Here is an 18,226-nt window from a genome sequence, read left to right on the forward strand (position 1 = left end):
AGTTTCTTTGCTCATAGGATAGAACTTGAAGAAAATGTCTGTTTTGCAGTTTACTTTGAGAATACAGTTTTGAAATATATGCAAGTTATTATCAACTGTTAGAAGTGTACTTGGATTATAAAATTGCACGTGTTCCATTGTCACCTAAAAATAGCACCTTGTTGCTATATCCCAATGCATAAAAACTGAAAAAAGTCAGACGCTGTGTCAACATGCACAGTGGCATCTTTCTGCAGGAGCTCATGCAACTTCCATCCTGGAAATGTGGCGACACCTTGTGGTGCTTTTGACTTCCGGCTCCACTTTGACTGAAACACAATTTATAAAACACATGAGACTCCCCTTAAAATGCTTTTATTGGGTATGTGGTTTTAATTACAATACATTATATACAATGCAAGAATTAAACATTGTGACCACGAAGGCTTATTTGTTATCTTATGGTTGATAATTTTATTACCTGATGTTTTAACTCCTAAATGTTTTTTTAGGTTTTAAGTTTCATGATGTTCCAGTTTTGAGTTTTTATATTCACAGCTTGTTCACATTATTTACGCTGTACAATAATTCACTCAATAACATTCTGCAGAATTCAAAACAATATTTATATAAAGCTCAGGAAAGAACTGAAGAACATGAATGTACTTCAAACTAAACCTTCAAAGAATCAAAAAGTGAAGCATCTCATCGTGAGATGTAGCACAGAAGACAGAATCATGGCACAGAACCAAAAGCTAGTCTACTGTACATACAAAATATGTGTAAGGCAAAAGTGACGCGAACTTCTAAAGTGTTTTTTAGTACATACGTGGAGGGAGGTCCAGGAAGTTAACACTGACATATGAACCAGACACACAAAACATTCCTGTTTCAGACATATGCCGTGTTCTTGTCTTTTATTAATGAATTTAAAAAGCTCTTCCTCATTAGTCAAACTATCTGTTGATGAGAAAACTAGTAGCCAATTGTACGTCTCTCATCACTCAGCGTAGCTTGATAAAGAAATGAATTTTACCTGGACAGTCCCTTACAACTAATATGCACATGGGATAAAATCTTCCTGGCAAAGCACACAAATGAACAATTCACAGGAGGAATTTATGGACAAAACTGACACGGAAATGAATGTTCTGAAATGACTTTTTAGTCATCCATAAAGACAATAAGATCACATAGTGTATTGACCGGAGGTCAGGAAGGAGAGCCAAGTGAGAGGATGACCTGTTGCTGTGTCTTGTCTCTGTAAAGGTCAGTCCAAATGTTTGCTTTATTTGAGGTTTTTGATCTGTTGGTTCGTGTTGTGGATCCTGAGATCCATCTTGTCCACTTTATTCATCAGAGAATCAATGGAGTCGTCCTGGTCGTCAATCTCAGACTGGAGGCCGAGTCCAAGGCTCTTCAGTCTACTCAAGCCGCCGCACATCTCATCTAGGTCATTCACAACGGACATCGGACATTAGTTAAACCAGAAAATACTTAAAAAGGGATTTGTTCTTTTTTTTCTTCAGAATATAAGAGAATATAGAGTACACTGCTATCTTAGATTCCCTCATTATATTTTATGGTTATACTTTCGAAAGAATGAAACATTTTATTTTAATGATGTTTAATGGATTTTGTTAGAAAGAATTACAAAAATTGTAACGTTATCAAAAGCTTCTATCTCCTTGTGTCTTTCTTGTGACTGCATTGTTTAAAACTGTATATTATAATCATGAAGAAATACAAGAGAATTAAAACAAGTTTTTTACCTAGGTTTTTGTCGAGGGTCTGGTGAGCCTCTTGGAGGTGTCTGTTCTGAGAGTATCCATTCTGTCTAGATGAGCTGTCATCCATTGATGCAGAAGCTCCAAACCCTGGAACATAGAAATCAGGAATGATGGCAGCCAGTTTGTGGTAGGACTATGCCATGCTGAGGTTCTTCTGCAAACTCTTACCTCCTGTATCCAACTTTCTTAGGTTAGGGTGGCTGGCTTGGTACTTATCTTCATTTTCTTTGCTGCTGGACATGGCGTTCTGTAATCTGAGACAGTCAGATAAGCGTTGTTCAGTAATTTAGTGAAGGACATTCAATGATGAGAAGAAACACATGGCAGAAGCACACATTTTACGTCAGCATTACTCAAACACTAATTGTGAGTCATTGTTATGATGGCTTTGTTGTACAAATATGATTTCCAACTTGGCTCCAGAAATCTCAAATACAAAGTATTGATCTGTGAAGTGAAGACATTTACCTACTTTTGAGTTAATGGATCATAAATTACTCTATTATTATAAAAACAAAAAAATATATGTAAATATTTATATATATTTTAATTTAGTACCATGATATTGGTAATGAGCCTATAATTATACTGTAGTTCAAGAATTAGTGTTAGTGCATGGATACAATATTTGTGGTTTAAGAATTCATAATATAACCAAAAATATGTGATTAAACAGAGATTCATACATCACAAATAAGAAAAATAAATCAACACGAAATTTCAGCCAACTTGGAATTGGTATTGTTTTATGTAAAAAAAGAAAAATAATAAATAATAAATGACTGAATCTAACCTCTCGTTTGCCTGGTAGGCCTTTGGCTCCTCAGGTGGTGGCTTTGTCTCTGGCTTACCCTTAAAGTAATTGACAAAGCCCCCCCACACACTCTTGATACTGTTGATGTGCTTCTGGCTGGTGTTCAGGTCCTGATCCATGTTGTCCATCATCTTGTCGGCCCTCTTCAGAACCTCACCCTGTCGCACCAGCTCCTATAGAGATTAAGACAGAGAGAGACAGAGAGACAGAGAGACGAGAGAACGAGAGAACGAGAGAGAGAATGAGACGCACTACAATATTTTGCTGTTGTTGATTGTCACTCTTTCAGAGACAATATCATTCATTGTGTGCCTGTCAGAGTAAATGTAATTAGTTTGACATACTTCAGCAGTTTCCACACCCATCTTCTCTGATTGATAGATGAGGCCGATGGAACGGTAACTGCTGTCCACAGCTGACTGAGCTGTACGCATCACTTCCTGCTGGAGGTGCTTCTGTCTCCTCTCTGCTTCACTCATCCCACTGTCACTAGGAGTCGTCATCGAACCCCCTATTTTTAGGCCTAAAACCTTCATCATCGTCATCGTCTGCAAACGGGTTGTGGGATTTAGGGTAGGCCATCTGTGGAGCAGACAAACAGTGGTTTGACAATAGAATCTTAACTCATGGTCTACTACCAATTTCCAGAGCTCATCATCTTCATCAAAGCAATCATTAATGAGGTCAACAATGAATTTTCACATTCAAAAGAGAGTTTTGCTTCTGTAAAAAAAACCTGTACAGTGAAGACTATGTTTGAAATGGGAAGAAAATGTAACTTTTAATGAGTTAACATAGGATTAAATAATACATTTCAGTTTTGGTAATCAATTTACTTTACTAATCCTATTGATCAAAACATTATTAATACAACCTCACAAATGTCAAGAGTTGCTTATCTTAATTTCATATCATTACACATGAAAAATAATGGAATTAGGGACGCTAGTCAGATTAGTATTGTGGAAATTACAGCATTTACTATATTTTTGCATTCATCTTGCTTTTGACATTTAACTATCTGTGTAGCTACTCAATAAATAGATAACGGATACATAGTAATAATGCTTTGCTAAGCATGTTTAGCCTTATAAAATAACAAATGATGTGTCAGTTGACATGTTGATTTGACAATTGCTATTCCAACTTTAAGGGAAATTAATTAACGCTATCTATAACGTATAGTTAAAAAAAAAACATCTTTAGATTGTTAGCTTCAGCTAGCCACAATGTCCAAACAATAAAACTACATTAGAGCAATCTGCCAAAACGTTTCACACTAATCACCTGCTAAACTTCCACTGGGACATATTAACAATGCTACAGATAGTTATGTTTCAAGTGATAAGGTTAGCTAAGGGGTGTTGGCTGGCTAGTAAACTGAGAGCTAACCGCTAACGTTAATGAACGAGGATGCAAGCTAAAATAAGCCAATACAAGATGGTGCTGTGCCAACATTGACATGTTCTTCTCGTAGAATAGATGATAACTAATTAAAAAAAACCTGTAAAGATCATATATTCATAGTATGAATAACTTAATAGATAACAACCTTTGCCTGTTGGACCTGTAGACGTTTGCTTGATCAGCTGACCGCTAGCAGCAGAATACTTCCTGTCAAGTTTTGTGACGTCGCCGCGTGTTGTCCCAACGGCTATTCCTGCGCAACAGAAACGCACAAAGTGATACTGAAGCCACTTATTACAGAAAAGCATTTACACATGACACTAAACTAGAGAGTGTCATATTTATCTGTCTTATTATTAAAATAGTATTTGTATGGTAAATTACAATGCCACTAATGTACCTAAAAGCTCTCGATAGGATTGTCCTTGCTGAGGTGCCGTACTGCGGCTCCGCCAGCGCCAGCTGCCACTGCTCGCTTGTTTCCTCTGCTCACTGACTCTCGCTCGCTTGATGTAGGGGTAAACATGTCTGTAATGGGAGGCGGTACGAGAGGGTTTTACTTCAACACAGTCCTGTCGCTAGCCCGCTCTTTAGCTGCCCACCATCCTGCACCGGTTGAAAAGGTGAGGAAAGAGAAAATCCAGTGAGCTCAAGATACATGACTATTAATTAGCTAACGTCAGTAACGTTAAGCAACAGATTGTTAAGGGTGCAGCTCGGCTTCCGCACAAATAAGCCACCGCTTATTTTGATCATTGTCGTCACAGCCAAGCTAACATTTGACAGATGTTTGTGTGCGTCTGTAGTTACGAATCACTGTAGATGTTTTCCCTGTACTAAAAGAAAGTGGCGTCGCTGCTTGTGTGGTTCCTGCTACTGCACCAGGCAGAGCAGTCAGGCTTGATCAGCACTGCAGTCAAACAGGTTGCTGGGAAAAGGCGCACAGTGCGCCCTGTTTAGCACAACATATCATGCCATAGATTCCAACCTGTTGCAGGGATAGTCAGGTCTAAATTAAACGGGTTTTTGTTTCAATACAGAAAGATTAGTAAAATATAGCTGTGTTGGGCAATGACCAGTTTTGAAGCATAGTGTTGCTCTATATCAAATATCATAAACTCCTGTACAAGGATATCCTTGTTATAGTGGGCAGCAACATAATAGCGTATGGTTTCCAACATACATTAGCTTAAACTGTATTGATCCCCAGGAGGGAAATAGACAGATAAGGTAGGAACAATGCATCCAAGAAGAAAACTACTCAATGTAACCCAAGACCCGTGTACATAAATGTAATGTATGTGCAAACCAGTGGTACCCTTTCCTGATATTCCTGGTACAACTAGCAAAAATCCAAACTTAATATTAGAACATGCATTACTCTCAAAACCGGTTGTTTAACAACACTGCACAGCTAGAAAATTGCATTTAATTTGTCTGATCTCTATCATAAATGTATTTAAAGATTATAATTCATGCTTTTTTTCAGGTCCAGAAGCTACAATGTATGTGTCCAGTGGAAGTCCGTGGTGTGTTCACTCTAGATGTGCGTCGCAGAGATGCTGTTATTGCGTTGGCTGTGTTTCTGGTGGAATCTGGCTTACAGGTGGGTGGGGATCAGTAAAAAGTCAAGCCGTTGTTGAGCTTTTTTAACACAGTAAGTGCATTTCACTTTAAAGATTACATCTTTAGGCTGTCCTGACAGTTAATAGATCATATGTTTTAAGATCCAAACCGTAGTTCATTAGAAAGGGATGCAGTACCATGATATATTTAGAAATCATTAGTTTTATTTGATCAGTTCTATTAATCCGCTTTTGCTGCCAGCCTTTCTGCAGATCTCCACATATATCACCATGATAATCCTATTCCCATAATCTGATTAAACTGGCGATTAGACATGCAGTTGGCCATGTAAGCCTCTTACCTCATCACACTGAGACACCGTGTGGAAAGCTTCCCTGCCATCTGATTGTGTATAAATGCTAGTTTCACTTTCAGTAGTAATTCTTGATACATTATTAATATTTTGTGTATTAACAAGCCTGATTTATCCATGCAAACAAAAGTGCTGCTCTGTGCCAACAAGTGCAGTTGTTTTTGGTGGGTAATAATTTGCTTCACTCTGGCAGCACAAAGACATACTTGTTTCCTACTTGCTGAGCCTACTGAGAGGGCTACCGCGGGTCCAATGGATCGAAGAGAGCTCTGGAAAGAAAGGAAAGGGTGAGAACAATCCTCTTATATGGGGGGGCTTTTTTTTTTACACAGCCTGTATTTACTTGCTGTCAAAGTGCACTTAGTATAGTTTGTAATCATTATTTCTCATTTTCAATACTAGCTCAAGACATTTTCTATAGTATTGATATCCATTCCATAAAATGCCACTTCATGCTGCGCACATATCTGACATTTAACAGTAGGTATTTGTTGTTTTCTGCTCCTCAGAATTTCTGCCGGTTGCAGAGAACTTCAGCTACTGTCTAGTGACTCTATTGGCAGATGTGGCTCAGAGGGACCCAGACTACCGACAAGAGGTCAGCTTAAAAAGTGCTGATAATATATCATTCTTTGATTAGGCCGCATTGTAGTGAAGTGCTAAGTTATGTTTCCCCTCCAGATCTTGAACACTATGATGGAGGTCATGCAGTCATTGCAGGACATGTGCCAAACACCTGATAATCATGACAAAGGTACACACACACACACACACACACACACACACACACACACACACACACACACACACACACACACGCAACAAGGTGCATAACATCGGTCCTTTCAAAACATAAAAAGCTTCATAGATGCTCTCTTGCCTGCAGTGTACTTGTGCAGGTATATTGTCCCAGGCCTGCTCGGCATGACTCGAGCATTTGGCCGCTACAGCTACACAGACGATGCCCTATTGTCCAAGCTGTTTCCCAAAGATTTGCCTCAGGCTCCCTGCGTCACGGAGGAAACGGAGGGAGTGCGGCGCAGATCCTTCAATGACTTTCGCTCTATCATGCCATCCTCACTGCTTACAGTGTGCCAGAGTGACACTCTGCGCAGGACCAACCTCGATCCCGCTGCACAGGTGTGTGTGTGTGTGTGTATATGAGAGAGAGAGAGATGTTTTTGATGACTTTATTTATGTTTAGTTAGTGTTAAGATATAACACTATATAGTTATATTTTCTGTAATGTGCTGTCTCATAGGCCTGTACAGATTCAGGAGGCCACTCACCATGCTCTCCTACAACCCCTGGCCCGCAGCACTTTGAAGGTAAAACAAAAGGAAACACAAGCTGCTTTGATTAGATTTGTGTTTTCCAATGTCAACCTGGTTTCTGTCAACTCATCCTAGCTTATCATTGTGAGCCATTAGCATTATGTAACAAGTAGGTACTTCCATATTACTTATCTGTACTTGTGTGCATCCTTCATGATTGATATTTACACTGCAGACATATCTCACATGCTGTAATAATACAGTCATGCATACAGTAAAAGTATTTTAATTTGGGTGAAACCTTTGCTTGGTAACACATACTGTGTCCAGTGTTTTTTTTAATGTCCTGTGGGCTCTTTCATTTCAGGTGCCTACCTCCCAGACAGCAGCACACTAGATCCTGACTACTATTTCTCTACAGTCAGCTCCAGTTTCTCAGTGTCTCCTCTCTACATGGGAGCTGAAAACGAGGTGGAGATGCCCGTTGACCTGCTCCGACAGCTCCTGGGCATGGTACAATAGCACACTACCCGTTTACCAAAATACTGTAACTGTTGTCTCCCATCCTGTATACATGCAGTATATTGCATTTTCACCAGTGGTTGTGCATTTTGTCGATTTACAGGTGAAGAAGTTTGTTTCCGACTCGTTTCTGAATACTCTGAACGCCACTATGACGGAGGTTACAGAGGTAACTATGTAAATACTGTCCGTACAAACAATTGTCAATTTGTAAAGTAAAATTTGTGTCTTTATCAATTAAATAATCTTCTCCGTCATTGTCTCTTCCATCTGTTGTAAAGTCTAATCCTGGAATCAACCTCTATTACAAAACCTTCAATGACACTCTCTATGTGTGTGTGTTCAAAATGCTGCGGGACACACTATACTACATGAAAGGTAAAGCATCATAAATATCTTATTTGATGTGCATTAAAGCCACACAGTCCTGGATTATAGCTGTATACTGTGGTCTATCAAAATACATTACTGTCTCAAATGTCCATGCTCTCTTCATGTTTCTCAGACTTGCAGGCAGCATTTGTACGGCAAGTGCATGACTTTCGTACTGGAACAGTTTAGCAGCAGTCAATCAGAGCTGCAGCGGGTACTTCACGACACGGTAGGGGTGACGCTGGAACAGAGCCCCCTCAAGCTTCGTTGCCAAGCCAACGCTGCCTGCGTGGACCTCATGGTGTGGGCTGTCAAAGATGAGCAAGGTAATCAATTGTAGCAGAGCGTGTGCAGAGCATTGTGTCATAATCAGATACTGGATGTGTTTATTTGTTCTGGATTCATCACTTTTCCTTCCTAATACCTTCTTTAAGGAGCTGAGAATTTGTGCACCAAACTGTCCGAGAAGCTGCAGTCGAAAACCTCCAGTAAAGTCATCATTGCTCACATGCCCCTGCTCATCTGTTGTCTACAGGTATGATACTGCATGGAAGACAGAATGCTAAGATGTTTGCTCAAATAGAAGTGAAATGTTACACAAGGCACTAGATCGTGGGATTTTGTCTTGACTAAAAGTAAGTAAATATCAGGTTGCTTCAGTGGGCTGAAGCTGATCCAGACCTGTGTTGCATGTCATACATTTCTAATATTTATTTGGTATTCATGTTCATTTTCTTTGATTGTCTCCCCCTCTGTTTCAGGGCCTCGGTCGTCTGTGTGAGAGGTTTCCAGTAGTTGCTCACTCTGCCACAACCTCTCTTAAGGACTTCCTGGTGGTTCCTTCCCCTGTTCTTATAAAACTCTATAAATATCACAGCCAGTACAACACAGGTACAGATATTTATTATTTACTATTTGAGGTAAATCTTTAACTAATGGTTGAAACTCCCAAGAGTTATTCTGAAAGTGGCTCCACGTTTTGGAATATAATATTTGACCATTTAAAAATAAGGTACATTTCTCCATTTAAACAAAATGTAACATCCTAAAAAATGAGAATGTATCTGCGATACGTCCGGCATGAACCTTCTTATCCCAAATACAGCACAAATGATCAGAGCTGGAAGTATACAGGACAAAAGTGCTGTCGCTTGATGATACAGTGACAAATATACGTCAATAATTGTGTCATTGTCGCATCCGGCTCTCATGCACTATTGATCTGAACAGAGTGTTCATTGATGAGCCGCTGCAAATACAGACAATTGGAAATGCAATTCTGGTGACTGGTTTCTCACAGTTTACTGCTTTTTCACAGATTAGCTGCTAATTTGTTAGATTCTCAAAGATATCTCTTTAGATTTGGCACGACAATCAGCCTTTTTCTTTTCTGTGCAGGATCATATTTTATACAATGTTTTAAATTGTTATAGATCTAAAATAGCTTGTTATCAATGATCTTTTTGTTGTTTCTGTCTTTGTGCTGTAATCACTTTTTAAGGCACAGGAGAAATTAGGATAAATGTGACCAATGAGCACTCTCAGCCCACATTCAACCTCCTGTCAAACAAGAAAGACCAGCCATCCATGTACGAGCAGCTCAGAGACATTTCCATCGACAACATATGCAGGTCAGACACAAACACCCGCACAGCTGTGATCAGACGATAAGATTTTTATGTTTTTGTTTCATTTCTCATCTGTGTGTGTATTTTGTACCTCAGATGTCTGAAAGCTGGTCTGACCATGGACCATGTGATAGTGGAGGCTTTTCTGGCCAGTCTGTCCAACCGGCTATTCATTTCACAGGAGAATGACAAGTGAGCAACATTACTGCTTGAAAAAAAAGAAGCTACATTTTTGCCTTGTATTCGTGGATATTTTCAAGTCCTTGACATAACAGCTACTCTATAAATAAAAGTTGTCTTTCTGCCAGGGACGCCCATTTGATCCCAGATCACACCATTCGAGCACTCGGCCACATTGCAGTAGCTCTGAGAGACACTCCGAAAGTCATGGAGCACATCCTACAAATCCTTCAACAGAAGTTCTGCCAGCCTCCATCACAGCTGGATGTACTCATCATCGACCAGCTTGGCTGCATGGTCATTACAGGAAATGTGAGTTCAAAGATGCAATGATTACACGTTTATTTCCATTATTTGATACTTTTCTAGCATCCAGAGTAACATCCAGAGTTGGAGAGGGAATGCAGATTGATTGCATATTAACGGTGGTATATTAGACTGACATTTCTATCACAGTTGCTTAAGAAGAGGCAATGTAACCCTTTTTCTTAACCCACGCCGTAATTACTAGAAAGCCGCTGGTTGCTGTTCACTTGCTCAGTGCATTGTGCATTAAGAATGGGTTCCAGTGTTCTGTAATGGGGTGTTTTTGACAGCCAGTGTACTCAGAGTGAGATAGACTACAATTAACAAAGGACTGGAAAAGGATCTGACGTCATACAGCAGAAACAGATCACTTACAACATGCATTCCTTGCAAATAATTAGGGATGCACTAAGCCCACTTTTACAGTCCTGATCCCGATATCTGGGCTTTGAGTATCAGCCGATACCCAGTACCGATCCAATAACAGTGTTTAATAGTCCTCACTGTGTGAAAGTGACTGGGAAACCTTAAACATAAATACATAGATGTACATTTACTGAATTGCTATTTTTTATTAAAATAATAAATTGTACACCATCAACTCACTTCCCAAAACTTAGACAGAAATTACAATTCCAGTATATAATTGAATTGAATAGATCTGCCCTTTTGTCACTGCTACCCAATCCATCTATTTGAGTATCGGCCCGATATCCGGTATCAGTATCAGTGCATCCCTAATAAATATAGCATTTTTTGTAATGTTATAAGTAGTAAGAGAAGATAAACTAACATACAAAGCATTTATTTTATTTGTATCTTTAGTTTACAGTCTTATTCCTGTCTGTCTGCCTGTCTGTCTGCCTGTCTGTCTGTCTGTCTGCCTGTCTGCCTGTCTGCCTGCCTGTCCGTCTGTCTGCCTGTCTTGTAGCAATACATCTACCAGGAGGGGTGGAACCTGTTCCAGCAGATCAGTGTGAAGGCCAGCTCAGTGGTCTACTCGGCTACCAAAGACTACAGAGATCACGGCTACAGGTCAGCATCTGCTCTTACCCTGTTCACAGAACTACAGGCTGCTCTACAGCTGTAGAAGCAAGAAAGTTAGTTGGGAGAACGTTAATATTTGTTCATCTTTGCTCACTGCTACTAAGTAGTCGGCAGTAGTAGATTACAATAGTAATGCATATTCCTCTGATTTGTGTTTCTTCATGTGTTCTGTTATATTTGATGAATAAAAGTTCATAGGAATATCTACAATAAATACGTCTTGTTTAGATTTATGTCTGCATTGATCTGTGTTTACCCCCCCCCCCCCCCCCCCAAGGCACTGCTCTCTGGCAGTGATAAATGCTCTGGCCAACATTGCAGCCAACCTGCAGGGGGAGCAACTCGTGGATGAGCTGATGGTGAACCTTTTAGAGTTGTTTGTTCAACTGGGCCTGGAAGGAAAGAGAGCCAGTGAGAGGGCCTCAGACAAAGGACCAGCGCTGAAGGTACGAGATTAAATGCACAGCCATCTAAACACAACAGGAAACTGATAACAGTAATGCTGGTATATTGCTAATGGCTCTTTATCTCCCGTAGGCATCAAGTAGTGCTGGAAACCTCGGAGTCCTCATTCCAGTGATTGCTGTGGTGAGTATGTGAGCAAACTGCTGCACCTTTGGAGACAATTAACATTAATTCAAGACAACAATTTGTGTTAAAATACCCACATAGAGCACAGTTAATTGATCTACAGTACTTGAGTGCTTCACTCTATCGACAAATATTTACCCTGTTAGCTGCAGTACAAACATCTGTCACCAGTTCACTGCTGAATGTTGTTACAATCGCACAACCTAGTTTTTCTTCAAATATATTATTATACTTAGAGAGAATTATTATTTATTACCATTAACCTATTGATATTAAATTAAATTAAATTATAAAATGCATTTTAACTTAATATTGTATTTATTTAATAATAATCATTGAAGCTCTCTCCTTATAGTTCTCACAGACTTTCTTGGCTAGTCATTTTTCAGATTATTTTATTCGTCCCTTTCTTGTATTATTCGTCTTTCTGCAATTCTTACAGTACGACATAAGGGTAATGACAGTTATGTAAGGTATATTTCTTTGCACATTTCTCTACTTGCATCATTGCACAAGATAAAACATTAACAGACCGATAACAAACACTCATTAAGTCACTCCGACAGACTCACAACACTTGAGACATTTGAAGAAGAAGTTTAAATGTAGTGTAAGAAGACTACATACACATAAATACTCCTTACTTGATGTTACATATACATGTACTTATAGAAGTGATTATTTCAAAAACAACACCCCAGCTATTAAATTAGTAATGTTTCAGTTCGATGTTCAAACCAAACATGGACTTTGTAGGATATGTTTTAGCTGTTTAGAACTGCTTTTTGGGTCAAGTTTAGTTCTGTGAAGGATTGACCACCCGGCCCATGAACACAAGGCAGTCTGTGCGGTGCTCGTAGATCAGGAAGAGGAAGGGACGGTCTACAATGAAGCGGATCTGAGAGGAGAGGGGCATGAAGCCCATCTGGGTCAGAGCAGCAGCCTCAGTCCCCTCTTCATTCACAGTGATGGTTCCCTGGTGCTTCAGCTGGGGGGGGGGGGATCAGAAGGCTTCCATTATTTTAGAAATAGTTTCTAAAGACCACAACTTGTATTTCGTTTTGATGTGTGCCTCCATAAATGATTTAGTCCTACTCACCCAGTTCATGGAGACCTTTTCAGAGGTCATTCCAGAGAAATCTCCAGTCTCCTGGAACAAGTCAGTGAGGCCCATCTCCTTCAAATTTGCAATCAAGTCATAGTTCTGCTCCAGTTTAAACCGAGGTAACGCCACCTCTCGAGTCCTGAAGGGAGGCAAAGGCAAGTTTCCTCATGTTTTAGCTCTTAAGTCTCCACTAGGTCTTAACATTTTCAGCATTTCCCCCCAAGCCGTTAACTATAAAAGGAGCTCCCAATGTAAAATGTATTACATATTAATATTTACGGCTTTCTCAGCTATCCATTAGTTTGTTGGGAGAACGCTGCTGACCTGTTTGTCATGTTTTTGAGCCACTTGCTGACAACAGTGGGAGAGATCTCCTGCTCCAAAGTCCTCATGCCAGTGATTTTCTGAGGCAAGGCAATGAGCATGCTGATTTTCCCTGTGTAAGGGAGCTGAGACATTTTATATCATTATTATGCAGCCAAGTAGACTTGTTTATAGACCAGAATGCATGTTTGTCAGGAAATTGCCACTCTGAAAAGTTCAAATGTACAATCAGTGTGAGGACACCCACCTGGAGGATGTCACACTCTAGTTCGTGGTCGGCAGCAGCCAGATAGTTCCCCTTGTTGGTCATCATTGGCACGCGCACGTTTGTCTTTTCGTTAACTCTGAAGTTGCGATAGTGAGTCATTTCTTTGGGGAATTTCTGTTCCCATGTACCTGTTTATACAAACAAATAATAGTCATGTTTACTTTGGGATTCAAATAACCAAACAAAACAGACAGATGTGCTGTGAATTTACTTTCCTCACAGTTCTGCGTCATTTGAAAGTAGGTGGAGGACAGTGTGTCCCCATTTTGACTCACCTTTGAAGTACAGGTAGTTGAGTAGCATCAGCACCATGTTTGGGTCCACAGTCTTGAGCGGTTCCTTGATCAGCCCTTTGGTCAGCTTTAGGATGCGACGGTTGGCCTTGTCCAGAAAGGCCGGGTCCCTGAAGTCCACTGACTGCGGCTCTGCAAAATAATAAGCCTTTGTCTCCGCACGGAAAGTATCTTTCATCGCCACTTCCCTCTTTACGTAGACATCGTTCACAGAGCGTAGCGTGTAACCAAAGTTCCTCCTAAAGAGCCTGTGCGTTAGCTTCCTGAAGAGCTTGTGTACTGTCGTGTTGTCATAGTGATTGCTAGCATTGACAAACTCAGCGAACCCCAGAGCCTTGTAGATTTGATCATGGGTTCCAGGTCCTGCTCCTAAAGACATCATCCCCATAGCGATGGAGATCCCAGCAGGTGCGAGCAGGATGTTGTCACTCTGGTTGACGTCGTTACGAAGACTTCGATAGAGGTTGAAACCGAAATGGGCATTAACAATGTTGAGGCGTTGGAGGCGAGAGCGACCGTGGAACAGGCGCAGGAGTCTGGCACGCCGGATCTTCGGGTCGGAGGGTTCAGCAAAGATGTCGATGTCTGGGGCTGGTGTGGCGATCTCGTCTATCTCGTCCCCTTCACTGAAACGTGTCATAAACTCCTCAGTCAAACATTCAATGGTAGAACCACTCGAAATCTGTTTTGATATTTTGTTTCAAAAGACTAAATGCACTTTGCATCATACTGCTTTATAAGTCACTAATTATTTTTGGATGGGTAAATATTTTATACATATTCGCAGCAGTTGTCCCTTTTTAGTTTTTTTAATTAAGTAATTTCTTTAACTTTATTATTTACATATCAACTTCTTTTCTCATCATTACATTTTCAAAATAATCCACCAAAAGTAACAACAGTTAATACTCACATGTAGTCGTCACTGCCCGCAGCCAGGATCTTATCAAAATCTAAATAGTCTTCATCCTCAAAGCCATCAAAAACTAGGTCATTAGTGACGGTGTTTTCTTTGTGGAACTCCAAGGGGATGGACTCTATATCCACGGCCCCCCCTGGTTCTAGGCCTCGAGGGACCAGTTCAGGGTCAGTGAAGTGAGAGGTTAGCTCTTTGATCCCAGCCAGGGATGGACTGACCAGCAGACAGGCCGCAGAGAGGACGGTGATGACCCACATGCTGAAGGCTGAGGCAGAAGGTTTTTTTTATGGCCTAATTAATAATCTGATCAACGTTTCCGAGATTCAATGAAATACCGTTTGAATAAATGTATAAATGTAATGTATTCTGTAGGAATAAAATGATGTCTTCACTGGCTAAAAATACAAAAGATTTTAAGTAAGAAAATCCCATTCTAGCAGTTTATTTCTGTACAATGTCTTACCTTTACTGTGTGCTGGCAGGAAGTGCTGTGTTGCTTCTGTTTGTAGGACTAAGAGCAAAGACTTGAATACAAAACTGAACTTTGATGTGGGCTTCTCCTGAACAAATACACCAGATCAAACAGACCAAAAAGTGCTGCGACTGACTAAAATGGTTAACTCTTCACAATTCAGCTAATAGAATTAATACTAATTAAACATCGAAGGGCTAGTTGTCTGGTAAGAGATGTTTTGCAGTTGTTCATTTATATTATTTGTATATCTTTATTTTATACAGCGTGCAGCAAATCAAAAAAACATTTTAGAAAATTCTATTTGAATAATTACCGTTTTACTCCGTCAGAAATCTTTTAAACAGCGCTTGATACTTTATAATTCAACAGTCCTTTGTTCCTTTTTTTCATGGCACAGTTGACCAGGCGGCTTCCGCCAATCAAAGAGGCCAAGCCCCGTCTCCAGAAGCTGTTCAGGGACTTCTGGTTGTATTCGGTGGTCATGGGTTTTGCTGTGGAAGGATCAGGTGAGCAACTGATTTCAGTACTTCAAATCAAATTTATTTATATAGCCCAATATCACACATTATACTTGTTTAGCAGGAGATTCTGCACTTCTGCACTATATCACGTAAACTGAGTGGGAGAGGTACTCTCTCATTTTGTTTAAATGGCCAATAGCTTCCCAAAATCTCTTCCCTGTACAATGTCGATGTTTTGAAACTCAGCTGTGGTGATTGTACCTTTTTAAGTAATTATGTAGATTTTTTTCACACTGGATGTAGAAATATTTCATCTGTGTGAAAAGTGGTTCATTAAAAAAAGACGTGAAGAAAAGAAAGATGTTTGGCTTATTCTATCATCAGTATCAACCAGAAACATACTGAAGAGCAGCTCTAAAAATATAATTAAAATCAGAAATATTAGCATATCAACATACCGACATCAGTGTCAGTTATTGCAGTGCACTTAATTTCTGGATATATATCTGTTCTTTCAGGGCTTTGGCCAGAGGAGTGGTATGAAGGTGTGTGTGAGATTGCCACCACGTCTCCTCTTCTCACCTTTCCCAGTGGTGAACCTCTTCGCTCCGAACTGCAATACAACTCTGCCCTGAAGAATGACACAGTCACGCCGGTACAGAGTTCACTAGACTTTTTTTGTAGTAAGGTAGTTAAAAAATACTTTTGGAAACCGTAACACCAGGACTAATCTTTAAATGGTCAATGTCTATCCACCAGGCTGAGTTGAGCGACCTGCGAGCAACCATCAGCAACCTCCTCGACCCCCCTCCTGAAGTATCTGCGCTCATTAACAAGCTAGACTTTGCCATGTGCACGTACCTGATGTCAGTCTACAGACTGGAATACATGAGGTCAGCTCCTTTACACTCATTTATTTGGTTTACATTGTTAACTTTTTCTTTATTTTGAGGTCTGATGATGAAACTTTGTCATATGTCTTTCCTCCTGCTCTTTCAGGATGCTGCGATCAAATGATCCTGACAGGTTCCAGGTCATGTTCCGATACTTTGAAGACAAAGCCATCCAGAAAGATAAATCTGGTAAGGGCTTTACACCTGTTCACCTCTGGCTATTCTTTCCCCTCATGCTGTGTTATTCATGTTCTCAAATTCCCTTTTTTATCTTCTCAGGCATGATGCAGTGCATTATTTGTGTTGGCGATAAGGTGTTTGATGTCTTTCTCCAGATGATGGCTGAGAAGGTAGGCAGCATGCTTTCACTTCAAATTGTGGGTGATGGCAAACAATTTTGAAGGCTTAGATCAGGGGCTACATGCAGCACAATTTGATCTCAAGTGGACCGGACTAGTAAAATCACAGCATAATAACCTGTAAATAACGACAACTCCACGTTCTTCCCTTCGTTTTTTGTGCAAAAAAGTACACGTACATTCTGAAAACGTTCAAATTTGATCTTTTTACCAAACATTATGAACAACCTGAAATTTCTTAAGAAAAAAAGGTGAAATTTCAAAAATAGTATTAGTTTATCATTTACACGTGTGCATTACAACTTACAGATCACAGCGTATCTATAAAGGCACAAAACATTTTGTCATAGGTATCTGGAACAGTATTTTACTTTATGATCAAAACAACTCATTTTTACACTTTGCAAAGTCATCCTGCGGGCCGGATTGGACCCTCTAGCACGCCAGTTTTGGCCCCCGGGCCGTATGTTTGACACCCCTGGCTTAGATGTATGTTTAATTCTTCAGTATCATTGAATAACCATCAATGCGTTTTAGCCCAAGACCAAAGGGCACGAGGAGGAATTGGAGCGACATGCCCAATTCTTATTGGTCAACTTTAACCACACCCACAAGAGGATCCGCAGAGTGGCGGACAAATACCTTTCTGGTTTAGCTGAGACGTGAGTGTTAATGATCCGAGAACATTTTCCATCATGGTGTATGCAGTATGAATGATATTGTGCTTGTGCTTTACCTCTACCAGATTCCCCCATCTGCTTTGGAGTGGTCGTGTGTTGAAGACCATGTTGGACATCTTGCAGACACTTTCTCTGTCACTAAGTGCTGTGAGTACAAGTGCAGCGCCAGTGTAGAATATTAAGTGTTGGACAGTAACTAAGTACATTTACTCAAGTACTGTACCTAAGTACAATTTTTAAGGAACTTGTAATTTACTTAAGTATTTCCAATGTATTCTATTTAATGCTTTTACTCCACTACCATTCAGAGGCAAATATCTACTTTTAACATCACTACATTTATTTGATGAATTTAGTTACTTAAAAATCATAATCCACACATAATTTATCATGTACTATTATTAAGATAAACTTTATTGATCTCTTGGTGAAGTTCACAAGCTAAAAGAATAGATCCTGCTTTACCAGCTGCAACATTAAAGTGATGAACACATAATATAATATAATAGATAATATAATGTATATCATCATAAATACTTTTACTTTTGGTACTTTAAGTATATTTCGATCCTAATACTTTTGTACTTTTACTTGAGGAAC

General features: G+C 39.8%; 3 protein-coding genes across 3 annotated transcripts in view; 1 reads left to right on the plus strand and 2 right to left on the minus strand.

Annotated features, from left to right (window-relative positions):
* Nucleotides 1-338: 338 nt before the first annotated feature.
* snap29 (synaptosome associated protein 29) lies at nt 339-4,549 on the minus strand. The gene is given in 8 exon segments (XM_029439029.1): nt 339-1,428; nt 1,752-1,856; nt 1,938-2,023; nt 2,563-2,756; nt 2,928-3,074; nt 3,076-3,165; nt 4,136-4,243; nt 4,391-4,549. Coding segments are annotated over 6 exon segments (783 nt in total). The 5' UTR covers nt 4,136-4,243; nt 4,391-4,549; the 3' UTR covers nt 339-1,267.
* Nucleotides 4,410-18,226, plus strand: part of pi4kab (phosphatidylinositol 4-kinase, catalytic, alpha b) — a 28,177-nt gene continuing 14,360 nt past the window's right edge. The window contains 27 exon segments of the mRNA XM_029439027.1: nt 4,410-4,613; nt 5,480-5,596; nt 6,123-6,216; nt 6,439-6,527; nt 6,611-6,683; nt 6,816-7,069; nt 7,191-7,257; nt 7,571-7,716; nt 7,829-7,894; nt 8,007-8,103; nt 8,231-8,265; nt 8,267-8,423; nt 8,532-8,632; nt 8,859-8,988; nt 9,599-9,728; nt 9,822-9,917; nt 10,034-10,217; nt 11,143-11,246; nt 11,536-11,704; nt 11,796-11,846; nt 15,631-15,739; nt 16,213-16,349; nt 16,454-16,587; nt 16,694-16,776; nt 16,867-16,937; nt 17,484-17,608; nt 17,692-17,773. Coding sequence (XP_029294887.1) covers nt 4,515-4,613; nt 5,480-5,596; nt 6,123-6,216; nt 6,439-6,527; nt 6,611-6,683; nt 6,816-7,069; nt 7,191-7,257; nt 7,571-7,716; nt 7,829-7,894; nt 8,007-8,103; nt 8,231-8,265; nt 8,267-8,423; nt 8,532-8,632; nt 8,859-8,988; nt 9,599-9,728; nt 9,822-9,917; nt 10,034-10,217; nt 11,143-11,246; nt 11,536-11,704; nt 11,796-11,846; nt 15,631-15,739; nt 16,213-16,349; nt 16,454-16,587; nt 16,694-16,776; nt 16,867-16,937; nt 17,484-17,608; nt 17,692-17,773 — 3,000 coding nt within the window. The 5' untranslated portion in view covers nt 4,410-4,514.
* serpind1 (serpin peptidase inhibitor, clade D (heparin cofactor), member 1) lies at nt 12,646-15,015 on the minus strand. The gene is made up of 6 exons (XM_029439028.1): nt 14,753-15,015; nt 13,822-14,465; nt 13,526-13,674; nt 13,279-13,403; nt 12,949-13,093; nt 12,646-12,837 (listed from the first exon to the last, which is right to left on the minus strand). The coding sequence occupies exons 1-6, from the start codon at nt 15,013-15,015 to the stop codon at nt 12,646-12,648; spliced, it is 1,518 nt and encodes a 505-aa protein (XP_029294888.1).

Source organism: Cottoperca gobio, chromosome 9, assembly GCF_900634415.1.
Source record: "Cottoperca gobio chromosome 9, fCotGob3.1, whole genome shotgun sequence".
NCBI lineage: Eukaryota > Metazoa > Chordata > Actinopteri > Perciformes > Bovichtidae > Cottoperca > Cottoperca gobio.

Bases quoted from the DNA above. Each gene is read 5' to 3' on its own strand.
- serpind1 (XM_029439028.1), bottom strand. From the start codon at position 15,015: ATGTGGGTCATCACCGTCCTCTCTGCGGCCTGTCTGCTGGTCAGTCCA. The intron at 13,675-13,821 runs GTGAGTCAAAAT...TTGTATAAACAG, and splicing joins CAACTACCTGTACTTCAAAG to GTACATGGGAACAGAAATTC. The intron at 13,094-13,278 runs GTCAGCAGCGTT...GCCTCCCTTCAG, and splicing joins CTCAAAAACATGACAAACAG to GACTCGAGAGGTGGCGTTAC.